Source organism: Ascidiella aspersa, chromosome 5 (assembly GCF_963924565.1).
Source record: "Ascidiella aspersa chromosome 5, kaAscAspe10.2, whole genome shotgun sequence".
Taxonomy (NCBI): domain Eukaryota; kingdom Metazoa; phylum Chordata; class Ascidiacea; order Phlebobranchia; family Ascidiidae; genus Ascidiella; species Ascidiella aspersa.
In genome coordinates this window covers 29,250,911-29,277,411 of record NC_139451.1, presented here as the reverse complement: position 1 = coordinate 29,277,411, position 26,501 = coordinate 29,250,911, and the positions used below count along the sequence as shown (strand labels likewise).

General features: G+C 35.8%; 1 protein-coding gene across 1 annotated transcript; it reads left to right on the top strand.

Moving 5' to 3' along the window:
- Positions 1 to 9,134: 9,134 nt before the first annotated feature.
- On the top strand, positions 9,135 to 22,437 carry LOC146145823 (sialin-like). The gene is made up of 11 exons (XM_083390691.1): positions 9,135 to 10,166; positions 10,464 to 10,607; positions 11,635 to 11,909; positions 13,355 to 13,588; positions 14,065 to 14,239; positions 14,869 to 15,002; positions 15,492 to 15,644; positions 19,164 to 19,404; positions 20,196 to 20,329; positions 21,841 to 21,976; positions 22,394 to 22,437. Exons 3-11 carry the CDS (start codon positions 11,646 to 11,648, stop codon positions 22,435 to 22,437), a joined length of 1,515 nt encoding a protein of 504 aa, XP_083246817.1. The 5' UTR covers positions 9,135 to 10,166; positions 10,464 to 10,607; positions 11,635 to 11,645.
- The last annotated feature ends 4,064 nt before the right edge of the window (positions 22,438 to 26,501 follow it).

Sequence of the window (26,501 nt, the reverse complement as noted above, 5' to 3'; positions counted from 1 at the left end):
TTCACTATTACAATAAGCAAAAACAACAACAGTTCAGTAGTCCATTTACTGCAGAGCTATCATCCATTTCTGACGGTTCACCCTTATTCACCCCTTTTGTTTGGTTCACCCCTGCAAAAATGTTATTCACCCTGGGGTGAACTATGCACCAGTTAACAAGAAACACTGGTCTAATTCCTAATTTTTTTATACGGAATGTTAATACCAAATGGCAACCGTACCTTAATCATTTTAGGTTGCTTTCATGTTTTGGCATAAATTGCGCAGGGTCCCTGACGCCTGTCGGATAACTCGACTTTTAACTTAAAAAAAGAATATATATATATATATATATATATAAACAAACAAACAGAGTTTAAAAACGTTTTTTTATCTTCAGAATGAAGGCAGTATCCGGAAAAAGAAAGCAACTCAAATTGGATTCAACGATTCGGTAAGCTTGTTAGAAACGCAAAACGTTACTTTTTAGGTTTTCGGCGGTTTGGAAAAAGAAGCAAGCTTAGATTACAACCGCTTTACGCTATATATAACACTACATTGTATAAAACTTATTTAGACATTATACGTAAGGCAACTGGGGCTTACCGATATCTATGGTAGGCTACTATGGCTGTTTCTCGAATCCTGCCATTCTGAGCATGTTTAGCTTAGTTGGTAGAGCGACGGTTCCGTTATGACAGGAAGTCGTGAGTTCGAACCTCACGCAAGCTAGTTGTCTTTAAAGCCTGACCTTGCTTGCACTGCAATCCTGATCAGGCTAACGGATTTCGGTAAGCTTCTCCAAAGGCATATTGTGATAAATATTGATTTGGTTTTACTTAATAGGCCTATTTTGATGCACTAATTAAAATAGGCTTGACACAGAACAGTACATTTAATTATTTTATGTGTTCATTTTTAGGCGGGGAATTTCAGCAAGTGGACGAAAGAGACCACACCATCGCAGCACGGACCTACTACTGTTATTGGTCGCACCCAACAATCACAGAAGGTCTGTATTATTCGTATATTTATGTTTGCACAACATACCTATATGTTGGAATACCTCAATATAATATGTAAGCCGTGGATTTGGCACTCATGAAATTACCCTCAGAACTTGGTCTTGCTTATGTTAATGTGTACGGTTCCCAAATTATAACAAAACCTTTTCTTAACGCGCGTTTTTTTACAGAATTAATCCACTCCATCACGACTTCACCTGGCAGCAACAAATGGACACCAGCTCACCAAAAAGGACACCATCGCAAGAACCAGCACACTTTCAACCTACACATAAATCCAAGTGATGTAAAATAGTTTTAGTGGCTGTAGCGAGCTCGTCAGCTTCGATTTGAGTGTTTTTTGTTTTTTTTTCAAGCCTGCATTTTATGATATAACCAGGTTATTTTCCTATTATTATCATGTGGCCTGTCTCCGCTGCCAAAGCGTTGGTAGCTTTTTTAACATGGCGGAGATATTTACGTCACAACATGACGTGTTCGGCACGTCAAAATTTTGGTGGCATTTTTTAACATGGCGTAGATATTTACGTTACGCCATGACGTGTTCGGCACGTCAAAATGTCGGTGGCCCTTTTTCGCTCACTTACAAATAACATGACGTAGTAGCTTACGTCACTTCTTAAATCGTTGCATTTTACCAATGACGTATTGGGCACGTCAAAGTCAGCGGATTTTTGTAACATAAGGATAAGTTTCGTGGCTAAAATGTAACGGACGTTATGCGAAGTAATTCTCGCAAAATCGAACGTTTTTAGCGAACCGACTCATTTCCAAGTATCTGTTTTTTTGCTGTTTTGTTGTACTTACCACTCAATCGAAGCTGACACCGGTAGTATGGACAAAAATTTTATAATTGGGGTTTAATACGTTTGCTTACTGACATTTTCATAACTTTAACTTATCTGCGCAGTTCATTTTAATTTTTTGTAAAATTTTGGGTTTAATGCTTTTATAAAATGATATTTTTCTAAAAAATTGCCGCTTGTATAGTTCATTTTATAAAAGGTTAACAACGCTACGCTACAGCCATTTTATTTGTTATTTTATGGTTAGCGGTTTTATGTTTGGTTCAGGATTTAGATTTTCTAAAAAATTCAGGGGTGACCAGCCTTCTAATCGTTGGTTAGTCGTTTTTCTTTTGCCCGCCTTTCCAAAATTGATGCCAGTGCAATAACAGCACTGTATTTGTTAGTGGGTTGGGTTTCTCATATTGTATAATTGTTATTCTACCTGAACCAAAACTAAAACATGTGTGTATCCCCGATGAGACGATGACGATAAATTCCATGTAAAAGGTAGGTTTATTATGTCTTCGTCGCAAACGCCACCGCGTAATCGCTTTACGCTTTTCGCCTTTGCGTGTGTAAAGTTAAACTTGCGCCTGATGTAAGCAAATAGGGAAAAAGCCAAGACGCCATGCAGTCCACAAGCCAAGTAAAGAGAAGCACACTTCACAAGAAGAAGATTAAACCTTTAAATAAAGTGAGTGAGCTGTGTCGTTTTAAAACAAGCACTCTTTTATACCGATTCGTTTTTGCAGAAAAACTGCTCCCTACCGCCACCAAACGGATCTCCACCTAACCCTTTAAATTTGAAGCAACATGTGGACATCCGGTAAGCTATATGTGTTGATATATGAATGTTGACATGAAAGCGTTTAAAAACAACGTATTTCTTAAGAGTACAGCGTATTTGTTTATTGGTTAAAATCAGAGAATCGGTTTATTCTGTTATATCGGTATCGCTAATTTCAGACCCATATTATCGCCAACACTAAACTATATAGTATATTTTGATAAAAACAAACAAGTTTTCTAATTTAAATGATAAATGTGCGAAAATAGCTGTCACTTAGTGTGATGCGAGAAAATAAAATATTTTAAATGTTTGCTTTTGTTCATATTTTTTGCTTTTGAGTTTAAACAGTAAAAATTAACATCACCTATAATGGTTAACCCTATGCTTCCCATGTGCCTCACTACTTTAAAAATGAACAATTTGTATGCTGTGCGCCTTGTTCTGAGTATCAATTTGCAAAAACTTAAAAAAAATTGGTTTGGGGTCGAAAACAAAAATCAATAGAATCATCTCTACAGTTGTCAAGCAGTAAAATTTTATTTCACCTGTCATTCTGTAACTATATGTTTTTGACATGCTTTCATACTTGTTTTTGACATGCTTTTATACTGGTTGTTCACATGCTTTCATACTAAAAATAAACAATTTGTTTGCAGAGAGCCTCGTCACCTAAAGAAATCGACGAAGCTACCAACAGGAAAGCGCAATTTGCACTCGTAGAATCCACTCAAGGTGATTATACCATTTCTCGTTTTGTAGCTAAAAGAATATGCTAATAAATTTTCTTGGCGAGTGCTAGGCTATAATGCATGCACCTGATCCGTTAGAAATATAACAGTTCTAAGCCAAAAGTCTACGACAACTAAGGCATACAAAGGATCGAAAGGTCTGACTTTTAGACCTTGAGGTATTGGACAAAGCATTAATTTGGCTTATAATACTTGACCCACCCGAACCCAAACGCTAACTAACACTCCACCTAAAATAATGAGCGTTGATTTAATAATTATATAAACGCTTTAGCCCCTTAATTCATCAATGCGTGTGACGTAACAATCCTATATACCCTGGACGATAAATTCTTATGCACACCAAGTTTGGATTTTTCCCTAGGGTTCAAATAATTAATTATTGAATTAACGCACATTATTTGGCTTAAAATGCTTTGGGTTAGGTGGGTAAAAACATCTTATTTTTTTTATTTTTTCGAATTTTCAGTCAAATTTTATTTATGTCGGGAGTTTACCTAAAGGTCCAATTAGTGCTTTGCCACGAGATCAAGGTCTAAAAAGTCAGACATTTCGGCCCTTGGATGGCCTAATAATCGTAGACCTTTTACTTAGAACTGCACTAATTTATTTCCTTGTTGTCATTGTGTAAGGTAAGTTGGCAATGTTTTGTCGATTTTATTGGTTGTCATCCGAAAATGAGGAAAAGTTGTTTAGAGTGAGTCAGTCAGTTGTCTAGAAACTGGTTTATCAAATAAAGCTTCGAGTGAACGACTCACTAACTTTGACTTTTTTTGCAGGTACTTAACAATTGTTTTTTGTTCAGGTTTAACGTTGATTTTTTACAGAACGTAGGTCCTTAGGTAAAATTAAGTAGGATTTTTGTAAAAACACAACTGAATTTTGGGATTTCACCACTAATATGGAACGGTATGTATTCCAACGAAAATGGTATGTGGTATCTTATAATTGTATATTATATTAAACAAATTCTTTGTTTTCAGAACGGCCGATGTGTTTTGCTGTATATCTTTACCAAGTTGAACGCTGAATCCTGGATTCCCATCAGAAAAAATAAAATAAAATTAACAAAATTGAGTCATTTTTTCTTCGTATGCTGTGTAAAACAAGCTTAATTACAGCCAGCGGCCAAATAGTGCCCGTTACATTAACATGTATAAGGCAGGGATTCTTAAACTGGGCCCTTGGGAGTATGGGAGGTACAAGGTCTAATTAAACTATTAGGAAGAGTACTGTTAAAAAATAAAACGTTTCTGCACTGGATATATTTATGGGCTTCAATTCATTTCACATTTTTTTGGACCGGAAACATCATTTATGAAGTCTATTGGTGTTGCGACGTCAATTTATGACGTCATCTCCAAAAAATTCTTGTTGACACTGATCCATGCTAAGCAAAATAAAATTAAGGGTGCAAGTAAAAATACGGTGTTTTGCCACAAGACCCAATTATATTAGCGAGTTTTAGGCCTATGTGTTTTCAATAGCTGCTTTATACGACCATGTTGTGCACAAGGTACGGGTGGCTTATGGAGTAGGTATTATCTTTGCACTAAATTGGGCGGTTCCGTCTAACCGAGAGGCACCAGCACAATTCCACAAAACTATTTAAAAAAAATAAAAAAAATATTTGTACTTTTGTTTATCGTGATTGTCAAAAGTATACGTGTAATGCTATCAGTGTTACATAAACAAGCCAGTTTGAAATGACTATAGTCTTTTCAAATAAATAAGTCGATTTCTTGTCAGAAAAAATTCACTATTAAAGCTGGTAAACTCCTTCGTTTATTACCAATAACCGTTAGTAAATTATAACAAACTTAACATATGGAAAGCAAATTGTGCAAAAATTGAGGTATATAACCCAGTTTAGAAACAAAGTTGCAAAAGTAAAACGCTTTATTAAACCAAGTAACTTGTCCTAAAGTCTGTCATTTTGAAACAGTACTTAAGTCGAAAGTCATTACAGCACTGAACACTACAGCATATTTTTTTCAGCCATGTGTAGGGTTTTGAACAGATTGGGACAACTAGATAACTCTAGTTTTACTGTGTCCAATGGCATTTGTAGTAAAACTCTTTGGTTGGAACGACTTGTAAGTGGTTTTTATTTAACAGTATGAAAAGCATATATGCTATGCTAAAACACATAAAACTAAAACAAGTTTATTTTGCTATTTGATTGTAAATAATTAAATGCCATTCTAGATCAACAACTTAAGTCGAAGTCAAGTAATGTCCGGAACGACTTAAGCCTAGTCAAGTGATTTAAAAACAGTGGCTTGCGTCATTACAACCCTGGTCTTTCCTAATGAAACTATTTTTAGCTTCACCTTTTGTTGAGGTTTGGATATATTTCAGTCACGTTAACTGATAAAGATACGAGTGCGTCTTAGTCAAGATGATGTCGATTTACACGACCTTTTCTGCTTTTATCAATTTGCATTACAGATCCGTGCATAGTTTGCCTAAACTATTCTACTCATCCAGGCATGATTGGATTATAAATGGTGACGTAAAATATCGATTTTGTGAAAATGTTTTTTAATAAATGTTTGTTTTAATAAATCGTAATTCTACTAACGACGTCAATTTATACTTCATCCCTAAAATTTAATGCCGGCGGTGACCGACGCGAACGGAACTTTTTGCGGGTCTGCGTGAAAAAATCCTACTTTACACCTATAACTTAGCAGACCGAAAATCTAGTTTGTTTGATTTTTATAATATGATAAATATATTGTGCTTTCAAAGGCTATTCCCAGGCCAATTTGCAGCGGGAGTCAAGACGCCAGCAAAACGAGTGACTTGTTTAGCAGAGCGCGAGAACACGGCCAGCAAGAAAATATTTGGCAAACGAAACCTGGAACGCGTAAACTTAAGCCCTATTTATTGCGATTTAAAAAATGTGTCGCTGCTAAATACTAAATGTAATGCTTTGTGTGCAATTGAAGCTAATCTGATAAAGTTTGATTCATACTTTGTTTGGTGATATAAAATATTTTGCTTTTTTTAAGTCTGTTCATGGTGTTTTTATGTCATGAAAATAATTTTTGCTGATAAAGATTGGTAATGGTACATCTAGGATTTGGTTTGTGTGGTCTTATTCCGATTTTTCAGAGATGACGTCACAAAGTTAAGTAACGTCACATATTTACGTCATATTGTGACGTCACAGGCTGCGTCGCAAAGTTACATCTTAACGTTACCTTATGAACACAACACAGTTCATTTATCTGGGTAAAGTTTTAGATTGGACAGATGTTACTTTTAATACAAATCTTGAACGATGTAATTAATTCGCGCAAACCCAAAACGCCCTAATCTCGTTGAAGTTGCCCAAACTTTTATTTTCGTTGATCCGATATAGGACGTAGGCTACGATGCTTTTGGACTATAACATTCGTATAGAAATGGGCTAAAATATCTCGGAAACATAATTAGATTTTAATTTGCTTAATTAAAACAGGAAAAATGTAAAGTTTTCATGGCCACATGCCCTCACACTTGGATCCGCCCCTGCTGGTCCATGACAATTAATTAAATATCGCACAATTAGGACTTCATATTTTTTAAAAGGCTTGTTAACAATGCTAGTCTAGTTCATGACCTCCGGCTAGACCGCAAAAAGAAGTATAAACAAATAAGCCTCATGTAGACCATAATCAGTAAAGCATATCGGCAGGTAGTTGGCTAGAATAGGCGATATCCTGTTCACACACTCAGCGGAGCTGTAAAAACGCATATTGACGAAAAGATGACAGTTTTTCTGTATTTTGTCTGAATTTAAGTATACACTTTTAAGAGCAATTAGCTGAAAGTGACGATGTGAGCAATCTTATTGTTTTATTGTGAGTGTGGATAATTTACCAGTTCATGCTACGCTCCAGGTTGGAAAGTTTGGCCTGCGCGGGGGATTTATCCCCCGCGCAGTAGCACTTTCAGCCGCGGTCACAGCCGCGCATTTTATAGAAAATGTGTTCAGCCGCGCAAATCTGACTCGAGCAAACGCGCAAAACTTCAGCCGCGCAAACTTCTGTATGAAACTTAACAAGCACAAAAAAAATTGGCGGGCCGCATACTGAAGTTGCATAACATTTATTAACGCTAGTTTATAAGACGCGTAAAATATAATGCATCATATAGAATCACCTGCGAAACGCTAAAAACGCACAGTTCGGCGATTTGGTCACGCATCAGTGGACAACGGTCACGTGTTTAGTGACGTCAAATTAGGCAATATCGAGTAATATTGCATATTAAATGCTACACTATCCAACTTTTTAAATATTTACCTGCGCACTGCGCCAGCACACCAACCAAAAATTGCGCAGTGATTGAAGTATTCTATGAACGCTGTAAGTTTAATATAAATTCGCAATTTACAACTTTCGGTAGCCTGATGGTTTATTTTCAGCCGCGCAAGTTCAAGTCGAAATTTTATTTTCAGCCGCGCATTTTTTCAGCTGCAAAACATCTCCCCCGCGCAATATCCAAAGTTTCCAATCTGGGCTACGCTTTAAAGCAGGGGCAGGGAACCTTTTTAGTAAAGGAAGCCATATAAGCCAAATATTCGTGGTTGTATTTGCATAGGAGCCATAATTATACTGTTTTACCATCTAGTTAAAGCTTGGCAAAAAAATAGTAAATTGAGCAGGGCCGGTTATTTTGTTCTTATTTAAAGGACAGAACATGCTATGCACCGAAAATAAATTAGCTTAGTTTGCGCAACTTTGATTACGGGGTTCCATTAAAAGAAAAGGACATTTTGGATATTAAGAGATTTCTGTAAACGCATTCGCGCAAAGCGCCGAAAAGTTGCTATTATGTGAGTTAAAAAAGTAAAAATACAGTAAACTTAGGAAAGCGGTCATTGCCGCGTGCAGTTTTATTTGATATCATGTTTAGAAATCGTAGCTTAGATTTTTCTGCAAGCAATATTCTGTCATCAAACAAGGCATACGGCGCAACAAAAAAGCCATATATGGCTCGCAAGCACACTTTTAAAATGAAACGAAGCGGCCTAGTAGAGAACAACACAAGAAATAAAACGAATGAGGCCCCCTATGAGCTCGCAAACCATAGGTTCCTGGCCCCTGCTTTAAAGGAAGTCGTTTGACAGAACATCATTCATTCGCTTGTGGAATGCTGAAATAAGCGTATTAAGTTTCAGGCTTAATACTGCGTACACAGTTCACCATACGTAATGCCTGGGGTTCAGTTTGTCTACCTGAGATGTGAAAATAATACATTATATTTAAAGTTTCTGCCCAAAAAACAAAATTAAAAAGGTTTTAACTACAAATTGAATTCTTGTATCCGTGACGTAATCGTCATAAACCTGTCACGTTTGTTTCACAAAAGTGGCAGTTCTATTGCTCGACAATTTAGACGGTTTTGAAGGGGCTTCTGCTAAAGCAACCCTGGTCTAACGCAAACTCAAACAAACAGGCCAACAATTGAATTTAACCGCTTGCTTAGGGGTGCAGACAAACAGAACACCGAAAGAAAGGCCAGAACCTGGGGCGGATCCAAGGTGCACGTGCGAATGACCCCCCTTCCCAAACTGTATTTTTACCTATTTTAACCACTTAAAAACAAAATGTTTCTTGTGTCTCATCGCACAGGGGCATAGCCAGGGTGCATCCGGGGCCATAGCCCCCAATATTTATAAATATTTTACTCTTAATATTTTGTTTTTTACCCTTCATGAGCAGTACCACAACAGTCGATCACCGGCATGCCACACCTTCAATTGTCATGCACTAATTACGTCATAAACGATATACCGGTATTATATATTAAGTTTGCTTTGCGTTAATGTAGTTTTACTAACATAACGTTATAAAGGTGGCCTACATGAGGCATTATTCTAGTCACAAATAAAAAATGCGTGTTTTTCACTAACGAATCAGCACTAAGAGTCAGTGCATTTTTGCCTTGTTTGGCTTTTAAACTTGAAACAAAGGTTCAGCGTTCTAACCCAACTATAAAATGTATATGTGTTTTCGCGTTCAGCTATAAGCTTTCTGCCTTTTAGCGTTAGCGCAAAAACAAAACAAAAGATATTTCCTGCTTTGCCCTTATTTTCCTGCTTCGTTGCACGTCTTATATGTTTTGCAGGTTATATGAGTCATTTGTCGAGAAAATAATAGCCAAAATGGCGTCGTCGGTTTCTGCGAAATCAGTTGTCGAAGAAAATTCAAGTAGATTACTGGTTTATTTTAAACTAAAGCTTTAATATTGGCTGTACGATGTTGCTGCCAGGCATAGTATACTAAAAAAGGAAAAATAAAAATTGTATGTCAGTAGAAAAGTGATCCGTATAGGTTTTGTTGAACAGTTTTGCGTGTTGGGATTTATCGGTAGCTTTGATGTACCATACTTTGTTAGAATGCCCATGCATTTTTAACGTTTATCATACTGTAAGAAACCACATTTGGATGAATTTGACCTAATTATTTAGGTGCAATACTTGTTTTCGTTTTGTACCACGTAAGCTACGGTTTTGAATGTCTGTTTTTGTTTTGGTAACAAATACAGATTGGCATGTGCTGAACTTTATATTTTCAAAGTAGCAAAAATTAAATATTTGGAAACAGGTTAAAAGTCAGCAAGATGTAGTAAATACATCGTTGTGGAAGTGTGTCATGTAAGATCTATATGCTATCGCAATTTTACAATTTAAAGTTTGCCACGTTAACAGTTTCAAAGTATTGCAGACTTCTCCGCCCTGATTTTAAGTGTGAAATTTTGCAGGAACGTCCTTCTGTCAGATTATATCGGTGCCAATACAAGTGCAGTACAACTAACTCATACTGTCTGCATTGAGAAGGTAAAATATGCCAAACTATTGTAAGTTTTTCGGTCACGGGTTAAGCAATACAGCGCACTGTTTTCCACAAAACTGTTTTACTTATACTTTTAAGAAAATTATTAAAATGACTGTTACACTCTATGCAGGAACAACATTTGCACAAGGCATAGAAAGATTTGCTTTTACGTAGTTGAAATAGCCAAAATCGAGATCGGTCTCGTGCCTAGTTGCTAGATGTTAAAAACGCAAGTTAGGCAACCAATTTGTTTTTGTTAAAAATGGGAAATCCTATTTGACTACGTGTTTTCTTTTAAGGCCTAACTAATATGAAGCAAACCAGTTGAAAAACGTTTTTCTTCAAGTATAAGTTTGAGAACTACTTCCAACAGCCCCTGCGCTCCAACTTAAAAAAATCTGATGAACGAACAACGGCTGATCTCTAAATTCTCCTAGATAAAGGTATAGATAGCAAATTGTTCTTCCAAATAAAGATATTAAATTGTTTATAAAAAACAGGCAATTGTTTTGTTTCGGCCTTATTAAACAGAAAAATAACTTAAATACTATTAAATTACCGAAAAATTAACTAAAACCTATATCATATTCGACTTTATTTCTATTACTACATTGAACACTGATAAACAATATGGAATGTTTCTTTTAAACAAATTATGATATAAAGATGTATTAAACAACAATTGAAACATATATTATATATATATATATATATATATGATGTATTCTGTGATCAAGCCCTTCTGGAGTCCTACTGCATATTATATGTAGGCCTAAACATAATATATTCTTTATTGTTATTATAAAAAAGCATTTTTTGTTGCGAAAAAAACAAAAATTAGAAAACTTTTTGTATCGATTGTTAATAGCCCTCCTAGAATCAATGGTAAAGAGGTCCCGTCCAAAACTTAATAAATATATAGATAGATAAGTTTGTTGTTTGGGAAGCAGGTTCCCAGGGAGCAGCAAAGACCGTTAGGTTATCAAAGTCAGCCGCTCCCGGATCGCAATATCATGAGAATACATAGGCAGTGCAGGTGTACGTTTAAGAGAATAGATAATTAATTGGATAACCAATTTAAAGACAATAAAAACACAATTTCGGCCGCAATGGAGACCACGACATCAGTGATCAGCACTTGTAAAATGTGAAATAACAAAACAGGTACAAACAATAAACAAATTTAGAACTAACAAAGGGCAGCAGTGCAACAGAAGAGACAGAAGGTGGACAGATTGCAAATGGCACAATTGTAATAGAATACAAAAAAACAATCAGAGGTACGACAACCCAGAAACAAAAAGTACAACAACGGAACAGAACAGAGCGGCAACGAAAATTTTCTATACAACGAATCATTCCATGGTTTAAATCACAAAAATAATCAAAGCCGATAATCTAACCAATCTTTTATTAAATCCACATGCGGCCAATGCATACACTGAATAAAATCAGTCCGTAATTTCACACTCAGGTCCAAGATGCCTTCGCCAAAACGAAAATCCTCAACATTGCCAGGTTGCGACCCAAAGGCACGCTTCGTTCTTGCCGCACTCAGCTTTCTTGTGACCTTTAACCTAATCGCCACCTCAACTAACATGAGCGTGGCTATCGTTGCCATGGTGAACAGCAGCAGCGAAACGCGTCACGCATCAGAGGACAGCAGTTGGAACAGCAACGTCTCTGCAAATTCAGTGAACAACTGTCCTGAGAGGTCTTCAACATTGCCAGAAAAGAACAGCACGGTAAACACGCTTACATTTTGAGTTATAAGTCAGTGGCCGTTTTTTGCGTTCAGAACCCTGCCGAAATAAAGAATAGTCCCTTCAGATATTGCCCAAAACCTATTCCAGCGCGCCAAGTTCGCGCAGGTCTTCCAACAGGACCAAATCTAGTAGACTAATGCAGGTAAAACACTATTTATAAATGGTAAAATATTATTATATTTATTTATAAATATGTGTATCACCTGAGTTGCTAGCTTTGCTTGAGTATTCTGTTGTTACTCATCAGGAGTTGAGGTCGACATTTATCTTGCAAGGGTCGAGGTGATTTAAAATATCACATATTCAGTGCAATATATTCCCTTTCAATGGTGGATTTTCCACTAAGAGTCCATTATTTATTACGAGGATCAAACAATATTTAATTAGTACTTACACGTTCCTTGCGATGGATTAATTAATTTGAACTGGAAACGAACGATCCCAATAACGGCACAGCTTGATACGCGTGCATATTACCGATAATTAATTTTTCTTAACATACGCGCTAAAAATACAATCAGGTCTAGACCAGTACAATTGGCAAATGCATTAGGAAGTAGATTGACATTTTGGGGCGACACAACCGGCCGTTCACAGCATGACCTCGGTTGGGCACAAAGTATGCCCAGTATTGTAATGACTTGACTGCTTTTGGACAAAATGACTTGAATTGACCTAAGTATTTTGGACTAAAAACTTGGGTTAAAATGAAATGTTTCATTAAGCATTTCATTTTGTCTTACTTTTTTTGTGAGTTACTAAAGGACTCGACTTGAAATTGACTTGCTCTATTTATGACTTTACTTGGACTTGACGTGTCGTTTATTCAAAATGACTTGGCTTGGACTAAAGTTCTTTAAAAAATGACTTGAATTGGACTTAAGAGTTTTTTCACAAATGACTTAACTGTGACTTAAGTCTTTTTAAAATGACTTTTTACAACACTGGTATGCCTAAAATAACGCTACACGCGGTCATCTATAATGTTGCAATAGACGAAACTGAAACCACACACACCAACTTTGCACAACGTACGAAAATCTTCCTTTATTTATTGCTTTTGGGTCTACCAACAGAAGCGAAACAAACTGTCGTCAAAAGTGATTTTTACTTGAAAATGTATACATATGTGAAATCACAGGTCAAAATTACGCTTTTTTCATTTGCAAAACAAAGTCTTTAAGTTGCACTTTAGAAAGACACAGTAGATACACTAATGAATTAAGATTATGAACACTTGCTCATTGTGAAGACTTTTTCAAGCTTATGAAGACTTGTGCTCCTAACGCTAGTGACTAGAATAGTCTCCTCTGTAACGCAAAGATCATTCCAAAAAAGTTGAGCCTAGAACCAAAATAACATATTAGTTTAACCAAAGTGTGCACATAAAACTCCCAAGTTTTAAAGGCTTGTTATTTTTAAAGAATGGAGTTTTCAACTGGAATCGTTCACGTCAAGGCACCGCCTTAGGCTTTTACTTCTACGGCTATGCTCCCGCCAACCTTCCGGGGGCGTGGCTCGGTCATCGCTTCGGATTCGCCAAGGCAGTGGGCGTGTCCCTAGCAACATCTTCGTTCCTTACGTTCTTAACTCCGTCGGCAGCCTACGCTGGATTCCACTGGCTTGGGGTCGTTCGGGTCCTGAGTGGGCTTATTCAGGTGCTATTTGGTTACGTGCCAATTTGTTTTAATGTGGATGCCGGACATTGTATGAAATATAAAATTGTTCTTTCGGCATTTTTTTTTATTGAACCGATGCTGCGATAACCTAAAATCGTCATCAGGGCAATGAAATTGGAACTGGGCGAACAAAAATTTATAGCAGCAATAAATGAAAAGCACAATGTAACACGGTTTTCAAGATGAAAAATACAAAATAAAACCCGATAATTGCAATAGTTTTAGTGATAGGAGTTCAGTCGCCCTTTGGAGTTTGCTTTGCTTCGCTTTAAAAAAACGATTTTATCATTGTTTTTTTATTTATTTGCTTTGAATAATCTTTTTGAAAACGTTATTTTTGCCCCGCACTTTTTATCATTTGAAGATGACGTTTAATCGCTGAGTAAACTATGGCTAAATGGATAAGTGCTTCATAAGCTTTTTGTACACTTCTAAATCCCTGGTTTAATCTCCAGGCGTTAATATTACCCTCCCTACTGGGGTCATGGGGGGTTTGGGCACCGGCGTCGGAACGCAGCACCCTCCTGGCGGTGGTCTACGCCGGAATGACCTTCGGCGCCTGCGTCACCGTCTTTGCCACAGGAGCCATTGCTGAATATTTGGGCTGGGAAGCCGTGTTCTACGTTACAGGTAAGTCTTGATGGGTCCTACAGGCAGGGTTACCATTCCGTGCTCATTTTGAGATTAATTTTTAGTACTGTGTCTAAGAGATAAACTTGTTTGTATTGCGTTTTTCCTTTTAAATAAATTAAACCAACACGAGTGTTAGGCAAAGAAACGTCAAAACATGACGTTAAATGCAATAACCTTAAGAACACCACACACCTTGTTTTTTGTTGTTAAAATTTAGTTGGAAAGATACTACTTTCAATAGAAAACCTTGTATCAATTCGCGCAAAAAAAAAATTATTTCTAAGATGTTTGCGTTTTTTAGTTTAATGTCTTAAAAATACTAGTGTGCTTATTTCTAAGAAACACGCTTATTTTGCACTGTGTACTTTGCTTGCCCTAACTTTATTCTTAAGAGTGTTTTTGAACTATACAAATAAAATATCAAACTTTGGTAGGTTTATGTTAACTGAAGAATCTCGCAATAAGAGCTGCATGAAACCTGTCACGTGCAAAACATATTATAACATCGAAGAAGTTTTGCAAAACCATTTGCATTTAGGTAGTTAAAGTTAGCAATAAATACAGTTCTGCTGGGGAGGCATTGAACTCGTGCACATAGTAGCGACCCATAACTCTTAAACCTTTAGGTTCGTCGTTGACGCTCTGCACCATTTTGTGGTTAATTTTCGCTTACGAATCGCCGGAACATCATCCAAGGATATCCAAGAAAGAGAGAGAGTACATAATGCGAAGTAACGCAGGCACCAATCACAGTGCAAAAGTAAAGTTGTGTGTATTTTTGCAGAATACGAAAACACTTATTCCTCTTGAATAATATACATATTGCATATAGTATATAAACCAGTGATTTTAAGCACTTTCTGGCCGTGTACCACACAGTTGTTCTTAGGGTCGCTGTGTCACTTTAAAGGAAACCATTTCTCACATATTTACTTGATTTTCTTACAGTCCAAAAATGTACGAAAAAACTTGCTCCAACAACTATAGCTTTAAACTTTGGATTATAAGTCAAAGCAGATTAGCTGAACGTAATAAAATTATCAAAGAACAGGTATCATTTTGAACGTTTCGAATAACTCTATATTTATTTCCACCATTTTGAAATAAATAAAGATATATTGAAAACGTTCAAAATGATACCCGCTATTGTATAGTCTTTGATATCCTTCCTACGTCTTACTACAGCCATTTTGCTCCATAGATTAGTTCGCTTTAAAATTGAAAGTATGACTAAACCGAATCTCTTCAGGAAGCTTTGGAAGTTCCCTGGAAGAACTTCTTTACCTCGGCTCCTCTGCTCGTGATCTACGCAAGCCACTTTGCTGCCAATTGGACTTACTACACTCTGCTCAGCATGCTTCCCACTTACATGTTCACCGTGCTGAAATTCGACCTAGCAGCGGTAAATTTTACGGATTAGATGTATGCTTGGCGCCTCCACGGTGGACCAAGTGGGGGCACTTGACCCCCTCTGGAATTTAAAAATGCGATTAATATTAACGTTTATAAGTGTAATATATATTACTTAAGATGGGTATGAAATAATATTAATTTGGATATAAATTTTCTACTAATATAAAATCATCTTACATATGAATATCATAGATACTGAAGTTAAATTCGGTGAAAATATTAATATAGCCCCCCACCCCCTCAGGAAATTTTTCTGCGGGCACCTCTGAAACGTATGAGGTATTTTAATAGATATATATAATCAAAATCACGCTTTCGCTTTAGAGAGAAAATACCCCCTTTTTGGTAAAGGTATTTTTTTAAATGAACTGAAGGGTTGTTAGGGTATAAAGGCACGAATGCTTTTATTTAACTGAAAATAATTTTTTTACTGTTTGTATATATGACCTTTGGTCTGCTAATCAATTAGAAGCGATCCTATGTCAACTTTTATTTGATATTTTCCCTTTTTCAAGTTTCAAGTTTTATTTTTCTCCCCATCCACGCTTAATACAATACAATGCACATGCAAACAGAAAAGTAAATAACGTTACCGGATTCGGGGAAGGATCAGCCTTGAACCACAAGTGGTTATACAAAGAGACCGACCCTTTCAATTTTAGCAATATATAAGTTTGAATTGGCGAAGAAAAAAAAGTTGCGAGGAAATAATCATATCAACATAATTACGACTTTTGCAAAAAACTAAGAAAAATAAACACAGCTACGCACATAGCAATAAATAATACATACATGTCATAAACTGAAAATATATTATTTAAAAAACAACAACATCAGTTTAAACGAGGCGTTGTGAAATTACCGAAATAACCATGCGTTGAATATCGCCCGACGGCGACCACTCGACAGTAATTGAGTAATCAAACGGAGATTTGAGATAAAACAAAGGCAAAACACCCTGCGCAGCAAAAACAACGGACCACGTGGTGTCAGTTAAACAAAACAAAAACAACAACAACTGGATGCTGGTTTAGCAATTTACATATGACGTTCAGTAGTTGTCCAGGTATGTAAGTTTCAATTCACGTTTAAAAACAAACCTACTTTGGGTTGCAATTGTATGCGGTATACTATCCCACACTTGTACACATTTTTATCTTGAAGATAGTTGGCCACGTGTTGTGGAGATGCGAGGAACATAGTATTTTTGCTTAAGGGCTTTTCTTGTACCATATTTGTGGATATCTGTCAGACGAGTGAAAAATTCATCAAAGACCCTAGGTAAATTTTTACTTTCAAATTGGTGCATAAACTTTGCCAGTTTTATATCATGTATTTCATGTATTCTTAAAATGTTTGTTTGCCTGTATAATTTATTTGTTGAACACTGGTAAGGGCTATTGGTTATTATTTTTATGATTCTCTTTTGTAGCACGACTATCTGCTGTAAATTTGTTTTATTTGGAAAACCTCATGAAATCAAGCCATAAAGTAGGTGTGGTTGAACTAATGTGTGGTAGACATTTTTAAGTATGTCTGAATTTACATAGTGCTTTAATTTGGCAAGTACTCCTGCTGCTTTGACGAGTTTGCCACTGAGGAATTTTAAATGAGGAACCCAAGACACTTTTTCAAAAGGATAACACCAAGATATTTAATGGATTTAGTTTGTTCAAGTTCTGTCCCATTTATTGTTATTTTTAATTGTGTTCTCAAAGCAATTTTGTTGTTTGAAAATACCATATGTTTGGTTTTTTTAAGGTTAAGCGACAATTGATTTGCTCTCATCCAATGATCATCAACCTTTTTTATTCTTTATTGATAGACAGCTGGAGTTTAGCAAAAGTGTGGTCAGACATCCACAGACAAGTATCATCTGCAAATAGACGAGTTTCAAACCTTGATGCAGCTGGCAGATCATTGATGTATATCAAAAATAATAGGGCCAAGGGTGGAGCCTTGTGGAACCCCACATGTAATGCCACTGTAACTTGATTGAGTTAACATGCAATTTGGTTTCAGATATAGCAATAATATCTGGCTTCACAAAACTTGTGAATAAAAACTCTTCTAGTATGTGAAGATTACATGACAGACTTCTTAACATTGAAATGAATTGCTGGTCGTGGTCCTGGTAAATGTCCTAAATTCATCCATGGAAAAATATTTTGCATCCTTAATATTTGTCATAGTTTGGGTGTTTTGCTTTTGCACATTGCATGTTATAAATGTATTTTTTGCAGAAAGGTTGCAATAGAAATACAATATATGCATGCAAAAAAAACTGCATATAAAGAAGTGCATAAATGACAAATGTGTTAAAAATGTATACATACTAAATTTGATTTTGAAAGACAAAGAACTTTTCAATATCATGATGTAACGGTGGTGATGGGAATGTTGTTGCTCTTCATGTGTTCTTGTGTGCGGATAGCGATGGTTGGGGATGTTTGATTTTTTTGAGAAGAGTCGCTCCATTTTTTGTCCACGGGTATTTATACCCATGTTGTCTTTTATAGAGCAAGCAGTGGTGAAATATTTTTTTGTTAGATTTTGTGAGACTTTCATTAATAAATATAACTGGCCGATCTGCACCTTTTTCATCTTTGAAGGATCCAAGCCTATGGGAAATGCTGATGTCACATTTCCTCACAGAAACTCAAACCTGCTTTGCCACAGCTATAACAATGTCATCAGTGCACTCATTTGGTGCGGGTGCAACTCCCTTGATTTCCAGACAGTCCCTGCTGCCATATTGCTCCGCGCGTTGATATCGTGTTTGCATGTTGTCACCTCTTGTTTTATATATTGTATTTCTTTTTGTAAATATGAGTTTTCTTTTTTAATTGTTTTTAGTTCTTCTTCTGTACTAATAAGTTTTTTTCAATTACATCATATTTGTTTGACAAAAATGCTTGACTCTTTTTAATAGCCTGCAGCTCAGCTTTTACAAAATTGAGTTTTTCTTTGACCTCATATTTGTTGCTTTTGACTTGTGCCATCAATCCATCCACCTTAGCAGTTAAAATCCCTCCAATATTGGAACTTGGCTTTTTTGGTGGCATTTTTGTTATTTTAAAAGTTTAGTCTTTAGCTTATAAATATATTTGTCCTCCTATATTTTTTTTACCTTATTCACCTTATTCAAATATAATTCAAAGTAACTTTTTTAAATATATAGGAAGTTAAATTTATCAGAAAATAAATTATAACCAACTAAAGGTTACCTAACTTCTTAGCGTTGCTATAACCGTAGCTCAACAACATATTTTACATCTTTCTGACACATTTCATTTACAAATATTAATTTTTTTTTACTATAGTGGGGACGTATTGCATACATATATTCTATCAGGCTTATATATATTAAAAGTATCAGACATACAAATATTCGTCCTACACAGGTCATGAACACGAGAATCATTTTTTTTTTGGAGAGCGTGTTTAAATTTTGCAAAAGAATATTTGTATTGGCGAATAAAACTAAACAGCATTACCGTTAATTCAGAGCGGATTTCTTTCCGCCCTTCCGTTTGTCCTCGAAGGCGCGATGGTGATGGGGGCCGGTTACGTCACCGACCTTCTACGTAACCGAGGTGTGACGTCAACCAAGGTCGCGCGCAAGGTCAACACGGCGCTGGGGATGTTCCTGCCTGCCATGTTTATAGTGTTGGCCGGTTACGTCGGGTGCGATACAATGGCAGCTGTGGCTTGCTTCACCCTGGCCCAAGGCTTCTTTGCTTTCACAGGTAGCGATTCAAAAGTGATTCAAATTTTACAGAATAGACGCCAGAGTTGGCCAATTACATTACAATTGCAATTACATAAAAACTCTAATTAATTATATCAATTGCAATTACAATTTTCTATTGCTGCTGAAATAGGAAAAACATTTTATGTCTCATCGCTTCCTAAAGAAAATAAACAACGCGAAACATTATTGTAACGTCCATTTTCTCAATATCATTGTATTGAGTCAAAATTTTAGTAAAAATCAATAGAATTACACAGAAGATGAAAATGCCTCAATTACATAATTACATCAATTACAATTGATCCAACTCTGGAAAAAAAAATGTGGTTGTATCTTGACTGAACCCAAGAGCTTCCATAAATATCGCGTTCGAATACACTACATTTTAACACACAGCTGCGCTAGAGAGCAATATTAATATTTTTACATAATTTGACTTCAGTGCCTATGATATTAATACGTAGGCCTACATATTATCTTCAGTAGAGATGTATATACAAATCAATATTATTACATATCCTTTATAAGTAAAACATATTAAACTTACTGTATAAAAAATAATAGCCTACTAAAAAATAATAGCCTACTCCCCCCACCCGTAGGGGCGCCAATGTGTGTGCATAGTAATTATACAGTTAGTTATCGGATCGTAACGCGATACGTTTTATTAAAATATCGGATATCGGATATCGGAATTATATGTCAAGATTTATACGTCCCTAGTCATGGCTTTGCGTCTTCCCTGTAGGATCTTTCCCCTGTTTGAATTGTATTTTATTCTTATAGGGAGCGGGAACCGAGCTAACGCGATAGACGTTGCTCCGCGGTACGCCGGGATCGTATTCGGTATTTCTAACGCATTCGCCGTGATCCCCGGATTTCTAGCGCCACTGTCTGCTGGCCTGATTCTTCAGGATGACGTAAGTACTGGTGACGTAGGCTAGGGTGCGATCATACTCGATTTCAGATTCAGATTCAATTTGTTTTTGTGCTTCTTTGCAAACGTTAAAAAACAAGGTAACATAAAGAATAACACATGGAGAGCGAAAGGACCTTTCGTCAGCGCAAAACGTGTTATATTACTCTATCATAGTTTACTGTATAACAGCAAGACCAGGGGTAGGCAATTGTTTTTAGCCGCGGGCCGCATGAGAAACCTAAAATATTGTGGCGGGCCGGGTCAAATATAGGATCTAAAATACATACAATATGACGTCATACTCTGACGGTGTAAAACAAATAATCAACCAATTTGTTATTACGTTTAGAGTTGTGCGAAAATGTGCAATTTTAAGAAGGTTACAAAACGTCTTTTTAGATTTAGAGGGTTTTTTTTTTAGAATTTAGATTTAGAGGGTACGTGATGCATTGAGCACCGACTAAAAACGTACATTGGTTGATATATTAACATTTATTAAGTTGTGGAGCGCGTTGAACCAAAACTTAAGATTAAAATACGTGAAAATTTCTTACGAAAAACCTTTATGTTTTTTCTTCTTTTTTAAAACTTTAAGTTACCGATGTGTTACAAAGTTTAACAAACTTAGCCTAATATTTATATATATTTTAAATATTAGGCTAAGTTTGTTAAACTTTCGTTGGAGAGAGTGCCACTGAGCAAAGGACGCTATTTGTCTGTGAAGTTGCCAAAAAATAGTGTGTAACATAAGAGAAAGACAGAAGAGATTCGCGCAGAGCGCGAAAACAATTTCCGTTTTAGCATTTAAACAGGCTAAAAATCGAATTTGGCGGGGTCTTGACAAGATCGGTCAACTTGCCCTGGTTTTCGCTTAGCCTATGTATTTTATTGAAAATAAGCCGCGGGCCGGATTAAACTGCTTGGCGGGTCGTATGTTGCCCACGTCTGGCATAGACTGTACATCGTATAAACTCGGCAAAACACAGAAGAACTGTATAATACAAGGGTTGTTTAGATTAAATAAATTCATTGACTTGAGGTGCAACTGTTATATAATTATAGTCAGCCACCTGAAATGAACTGCATACAAATGACTAAAACTAGACTTTTTAGTTCATTTTTTTCTACACCTAAAAACAATTTCATTTATAGTTTGTTTCATTTGGGCGAAACATTGCACGGAATTATGAGCGATCAGGAAAATGTTTTTGAACTCTTATTCCCAATTCTAAGGGGAGGGTCTTTAGTTGGATTGGGCCATTATAAGAGAACAATCTGTTTGAGGGCGCAGTCCATAGATTTGCATATATAACCTTGTTTTTAGATTGTCGATTAAATTTCCAATACCTTTCTTTCAGAATGGTTCAAAATTCTACATTTTGGGGGTTTGTATTTTCTCTAGTTAGTTGTGTGTGTTTCTTAAGTTGGGAGATTTGCTCTGTTCCTTTTGTTTTTTTCTTAAACATTTGCGGTAACTTACGGCGTGTTTTAACTTTCGTTTTTTTTTTCCAGGATTCGATTAGTCAATGGCAAACCGTGTTTGGGATGAGTGCTGCTATCAACGTTTTTGGTGCTCTTCTGTTTTTATTGTTCTCTTCGGGCGAGGAACAGAAATGGGCACAAACTACAAAAATCAAAGAAACGAAAGGTATTCACCTAATTGCTAAAATTCGTATAGCCCGGGGACGACCTGACATTATTATTGTTCATGCAGTTACATGGAAATCAGTTGCCCAATGTTAACTTATAGTCTATATTCCATAGGGTCTACAATTTGTTCAAATTGCCTCTTTGTAGATCATTTTGATATCTATAAGTTTTATTTGGTTTTGTAGAGATGTTTCTATGTGATATGGTACTTTACTGTATAGGATTGTCATGTGCGACTTTTATGGCGTATTCCCGTACATGTAAATAATGTAAACAAAGCTTTGCTACGGCCATTGCACAATTCGGTTAAGTGACTTATCGAAAGATTTACCTCTAAAGAATAATTATACTGTTCAATTTCTTCTAATAATAGTCATTATTAGCTGTACAAAATTAGTGTTTTCTGTTGTTGCAGATGTATTAGATGCTGGACACGAAAAGTTTATAATCGAGACATGATTGGCTTACACAAAGTGCTTCAAAAGTTGTCAAACTGACATAGTAACGAACGTGTATGAGTTAAGGAAAATAAGGCTTGCTTAAACTGCGAGACAAGATTTTTAAAATATCGTGTGCTTTCTCTTGAGTAGCACAAATAACATGGGAAACTAGCATAGCAAGAAAAAATGGTTTCGAGGTTAATTATATAACAAAACAGCCATTAATACGTGAAAGGTAAAAAACTATAAATTTAAAGTTTTGTTTAGATAATAGTTAAATCGAAATATAGTTTTCTTAACTGTTAATTGAGGTTGAAAACTAGTAGCAAACAGCACTAATAGTCTTCAAACATAAACAATTGCGTTTTTTCTCGTAACGTTTGTCGACTGTGTCACGTCAATTACTACGTTTACTAACTCCGCTCATACCTTGCTTCGTTTTAGACGGGTTTGTGTATCGTTCGCTAACTATGCCTGTAACTAGTGAAGTCGTTTTGTAATTGTATTACGAATATTGCATTTTTATTAAAGGTATTTTAAATCGAGGTAAAGTGTAAATTCTTCTACATCTTAAAGTGTTTACGACGATCGACTTACTAAATTGCTGGCGATTTCACTGTCTATACGTAAATCCCCTAACGATTGGGGGTGTCCGATAATATCGGGTATCGGATCGAAGCCGATGAGAGTATCGGTACTTGTCCGATACAAGGGTGGTACCGTTGCCGATCTGGTACCAAATAATTTTGTGCATTAGGCCTACAGCAATGTTTTGTGATCCAATCTAGGGGTTTCCACATTTAAAGACAATTTTACGAGGAAATTTGCGTTTTAATAAAACATAAAACATGCTTCCTAGCAACAAGAGCAAAAGCTTTCGGCCTAATACCCTGAAGATCATTACCATTGCAGTTTGCATTTAAAAAAAAGCACATTTTACCATAGTAATGATGTTAGGCTACTTGGTAACCCATCGGATCGCAATAATTTATGCTCAAAATATCCGGTAGGCTGACTGTTATCGAAATGAAGTGTCAAGTATCGACCATACATACTGTTGATAGTATAGGCCTACGTCCGCAATAGCAGCCAATTAGATAATTATATAGCTGTCTAATTCAGCGTTAATTCTGTCACGATCCATCAGATGAAATTTGTTTCATTGGCGGAATAATCGTGCAGCGTTGAATCTAGGATTATAGGTTTGTTGGAAGCATAAACATATCTTAAACAATACCTTAAAAGATTCGTGACGAGATCCCCACGTGCTATTCTCGAAATAACTGGTGTAAAGCTATGCAACTAAAGATCGAAAAATTGCGTCTATATGGTGTCAGTTGACAAAACGTTAAGCTTAGTATACGCTCGAAGGGAAGGAAAGAAGATGAGCGCTATACTTTTTACATACGAATGGATTACGTAAGGAGTTCGTACAAAGCGCAAAAAAACATATATTTTGTTATTCTTGATAAAAGATACATATTGCAAGGCTGTATAAAAAAAATTCTTCGACTAAATAATTTTTTTACCTTAAATTTTGTAAAGAGTAGAAAGGGTAAACATTATATTTGAGTGGCGAACTATAGGTTAAGTAACACTGATGAAAACAAACTAATTCTGTTTAAAGCCGTGTAAAATATGGAAGACTTCTTAAATATTGCAAGAAATAACAAAAAAATCAAATACTTAAAAGACAAAAAACAACTTACAATGCACGTGATTTGATTATTATCATTGTAATTTCACAACAATAGCTGAATATTGATACAAGTATAAAATAAACTCCGGTAGGACGAACAAAAGATTATGTATAAGAAGACCAGCCTTACGTATTTCTGCATCAGAATGTGATGCAAATACGCATGCTATTTTTATGTCCTGAATCAATTTTAATGCGTTGGGTTCTCGTAAAGGCGGCATACAGATTTTGGATAACATTAAAATAGCATCCATTAAGTGTTTTTGCGGGATTACCTACTTAGTAGCAGGACTGCGGAGTCGGACTCGGGAATCTAGGAGTCGGTTTATTTTGCTGGAGTCGGACTCGGGACTCGAGTAAGACTACGTCCCGAGTCCGACATGCGCATGCCCAGAGCCAAATTTAAAAACTGATAGTGCCACCAACTGGAAATTGTAAAGGTGAAATAGCATATGGTAGAATATTTTTCAACCCTGTATTGTGAGTAAATGAATTATACGGCACACTTAAAAGTGGATTGCTGAATGTCTACGTTATTTCAGTTACGTAAACTGGCGGAGTACAGGCTGTAGGGTCAGGGCCGGACTCGAAACTCGACGAAATCGCACATTTGACCGGAGTCGGACTCGAGTTTATTTTTTTGGCCGAAGTCGGATTTGGGTTATTTTTAACCGACTCCGCAGCCCTGCTTAATAGTAGTCGTGTACAGCGTGCATTGGTGTGGATTTATCTATATGTTATTTGATCCTTAGGAAGGAATTATATAAAGTGTGCTTAGTCAGGCACAAGTGGCAAAGTCTCCTTAAAAGTATTACTTATTTATCGCACAAATTGCAAAATACCGTACATCAAAGTCCATAGAAATAATACAAGTTGTGCAACTCAAATTCATGCGCGCTCTAATGTTTCCAAAATTGCCTCAATTTATAATGGGCGCTTATGGGGGCAAAATAGAAAATCATCGTTTTCACTTTTTTCGGCATTTTTGTAAATTTTGACGACCCAATATACAAACGTATATTTATAATGCACCGAATTACGTTGAAAAATATTACATTTGTGTGTTATATCGCATTAATTTGGTTAGATTAGCGTTCGAACGAAAAGGTAGCAACTATATACAGGTTTAGACATTTTGTTAGGTAAGAAGCTATTTACCCGGATTACTAAGTAGGTAAATCGATATATAATTACAAATTAGTGTATGCTTGCTCGAGTGTGTCAGGCAAATAGCCAATAGGTACTTTTTTGTTTATTTACCCGGCTAAGAAATTTATTTAAATGAGTTAGAAAATCAATCATAAAAATAATGCAATCATAATCATAAAAATAATGCAATCTAAAAATTAAAATAGCCAATTTTTTTTGTAGTGTTCCTATAAAGAGATATTTAAATATCTGAATATGTTCAAAATGAAACCTAGCATATTGTCTTACAGGTGATATACCCCTGTTTTTAACATAATAATTAAAATCCTCCTGTTCCTGGACTCCCTTCTATAATAATTGCAAGATATCTTCACCGCATCCAATGGATTTTTAAAGAAAATTATAATTTAACAAAAAAATGTTCAAGTTTGGTTTTAAGCTACACTGTAAATTTAAAAAATAAACTTCCTTGATTTTAGTTTGAATACTGGTGTTTGTTTACATTCTTGAAAATGAGCCTTTTTTAATAAAATTATGTGTTTACGTGAAATTATAACAATATGCTTTATTGTGATTTTGTAATTATTGTGATTTTGTAGTTATTTATAATAATTTGTTTATTTAGTTGAAGATTAAAACTTGCCAATATAAAAACACTTACCAAAGACTGTTAAGAATTGTAACTATGTGCTTGGAAAATAAAAAAACAATTTTTGTTTAGTTTGTTTTATTATCAATTCCATATAATTTCCGATAATAAAAACAATGCACAAAATAAATAATAAAAACAAAATGCAACACAAACATACAGAAAAAGGGGAAACCAAATGACTAGGCCTACATAAGTGATGTGGGATGAAGTCAGTTGCAACAGACTTTGTTGACAACAAGCACAGCTGGCAAAGTAAACCCACAAAATTGAAACTTCAGCTTGGTGTAGGAGAAATTAACATTGCCCTCAGACCTCGGTTGAGAAAATGTTTCCTAGTGATAGGGTCTATTTGTCCATTACTTGATGCTTGCTTTAGCCACACCCTTGCACAGAAGTGTTGTGCTGTGCAAGTTCCATCAGTTTAAACTTCAAAGTGCCAATAACTATAAAAGTCTTGTTAGACAGAAAAATATGCTGCAAAGGTTGACTAGGAACAGAAGACACTGTGTGATTAACCTTCAGGCCTATGTTGTCCATAAATTCAGTTTTCAAAATTGTTTCAGTTTTAGATAAATTTTATATA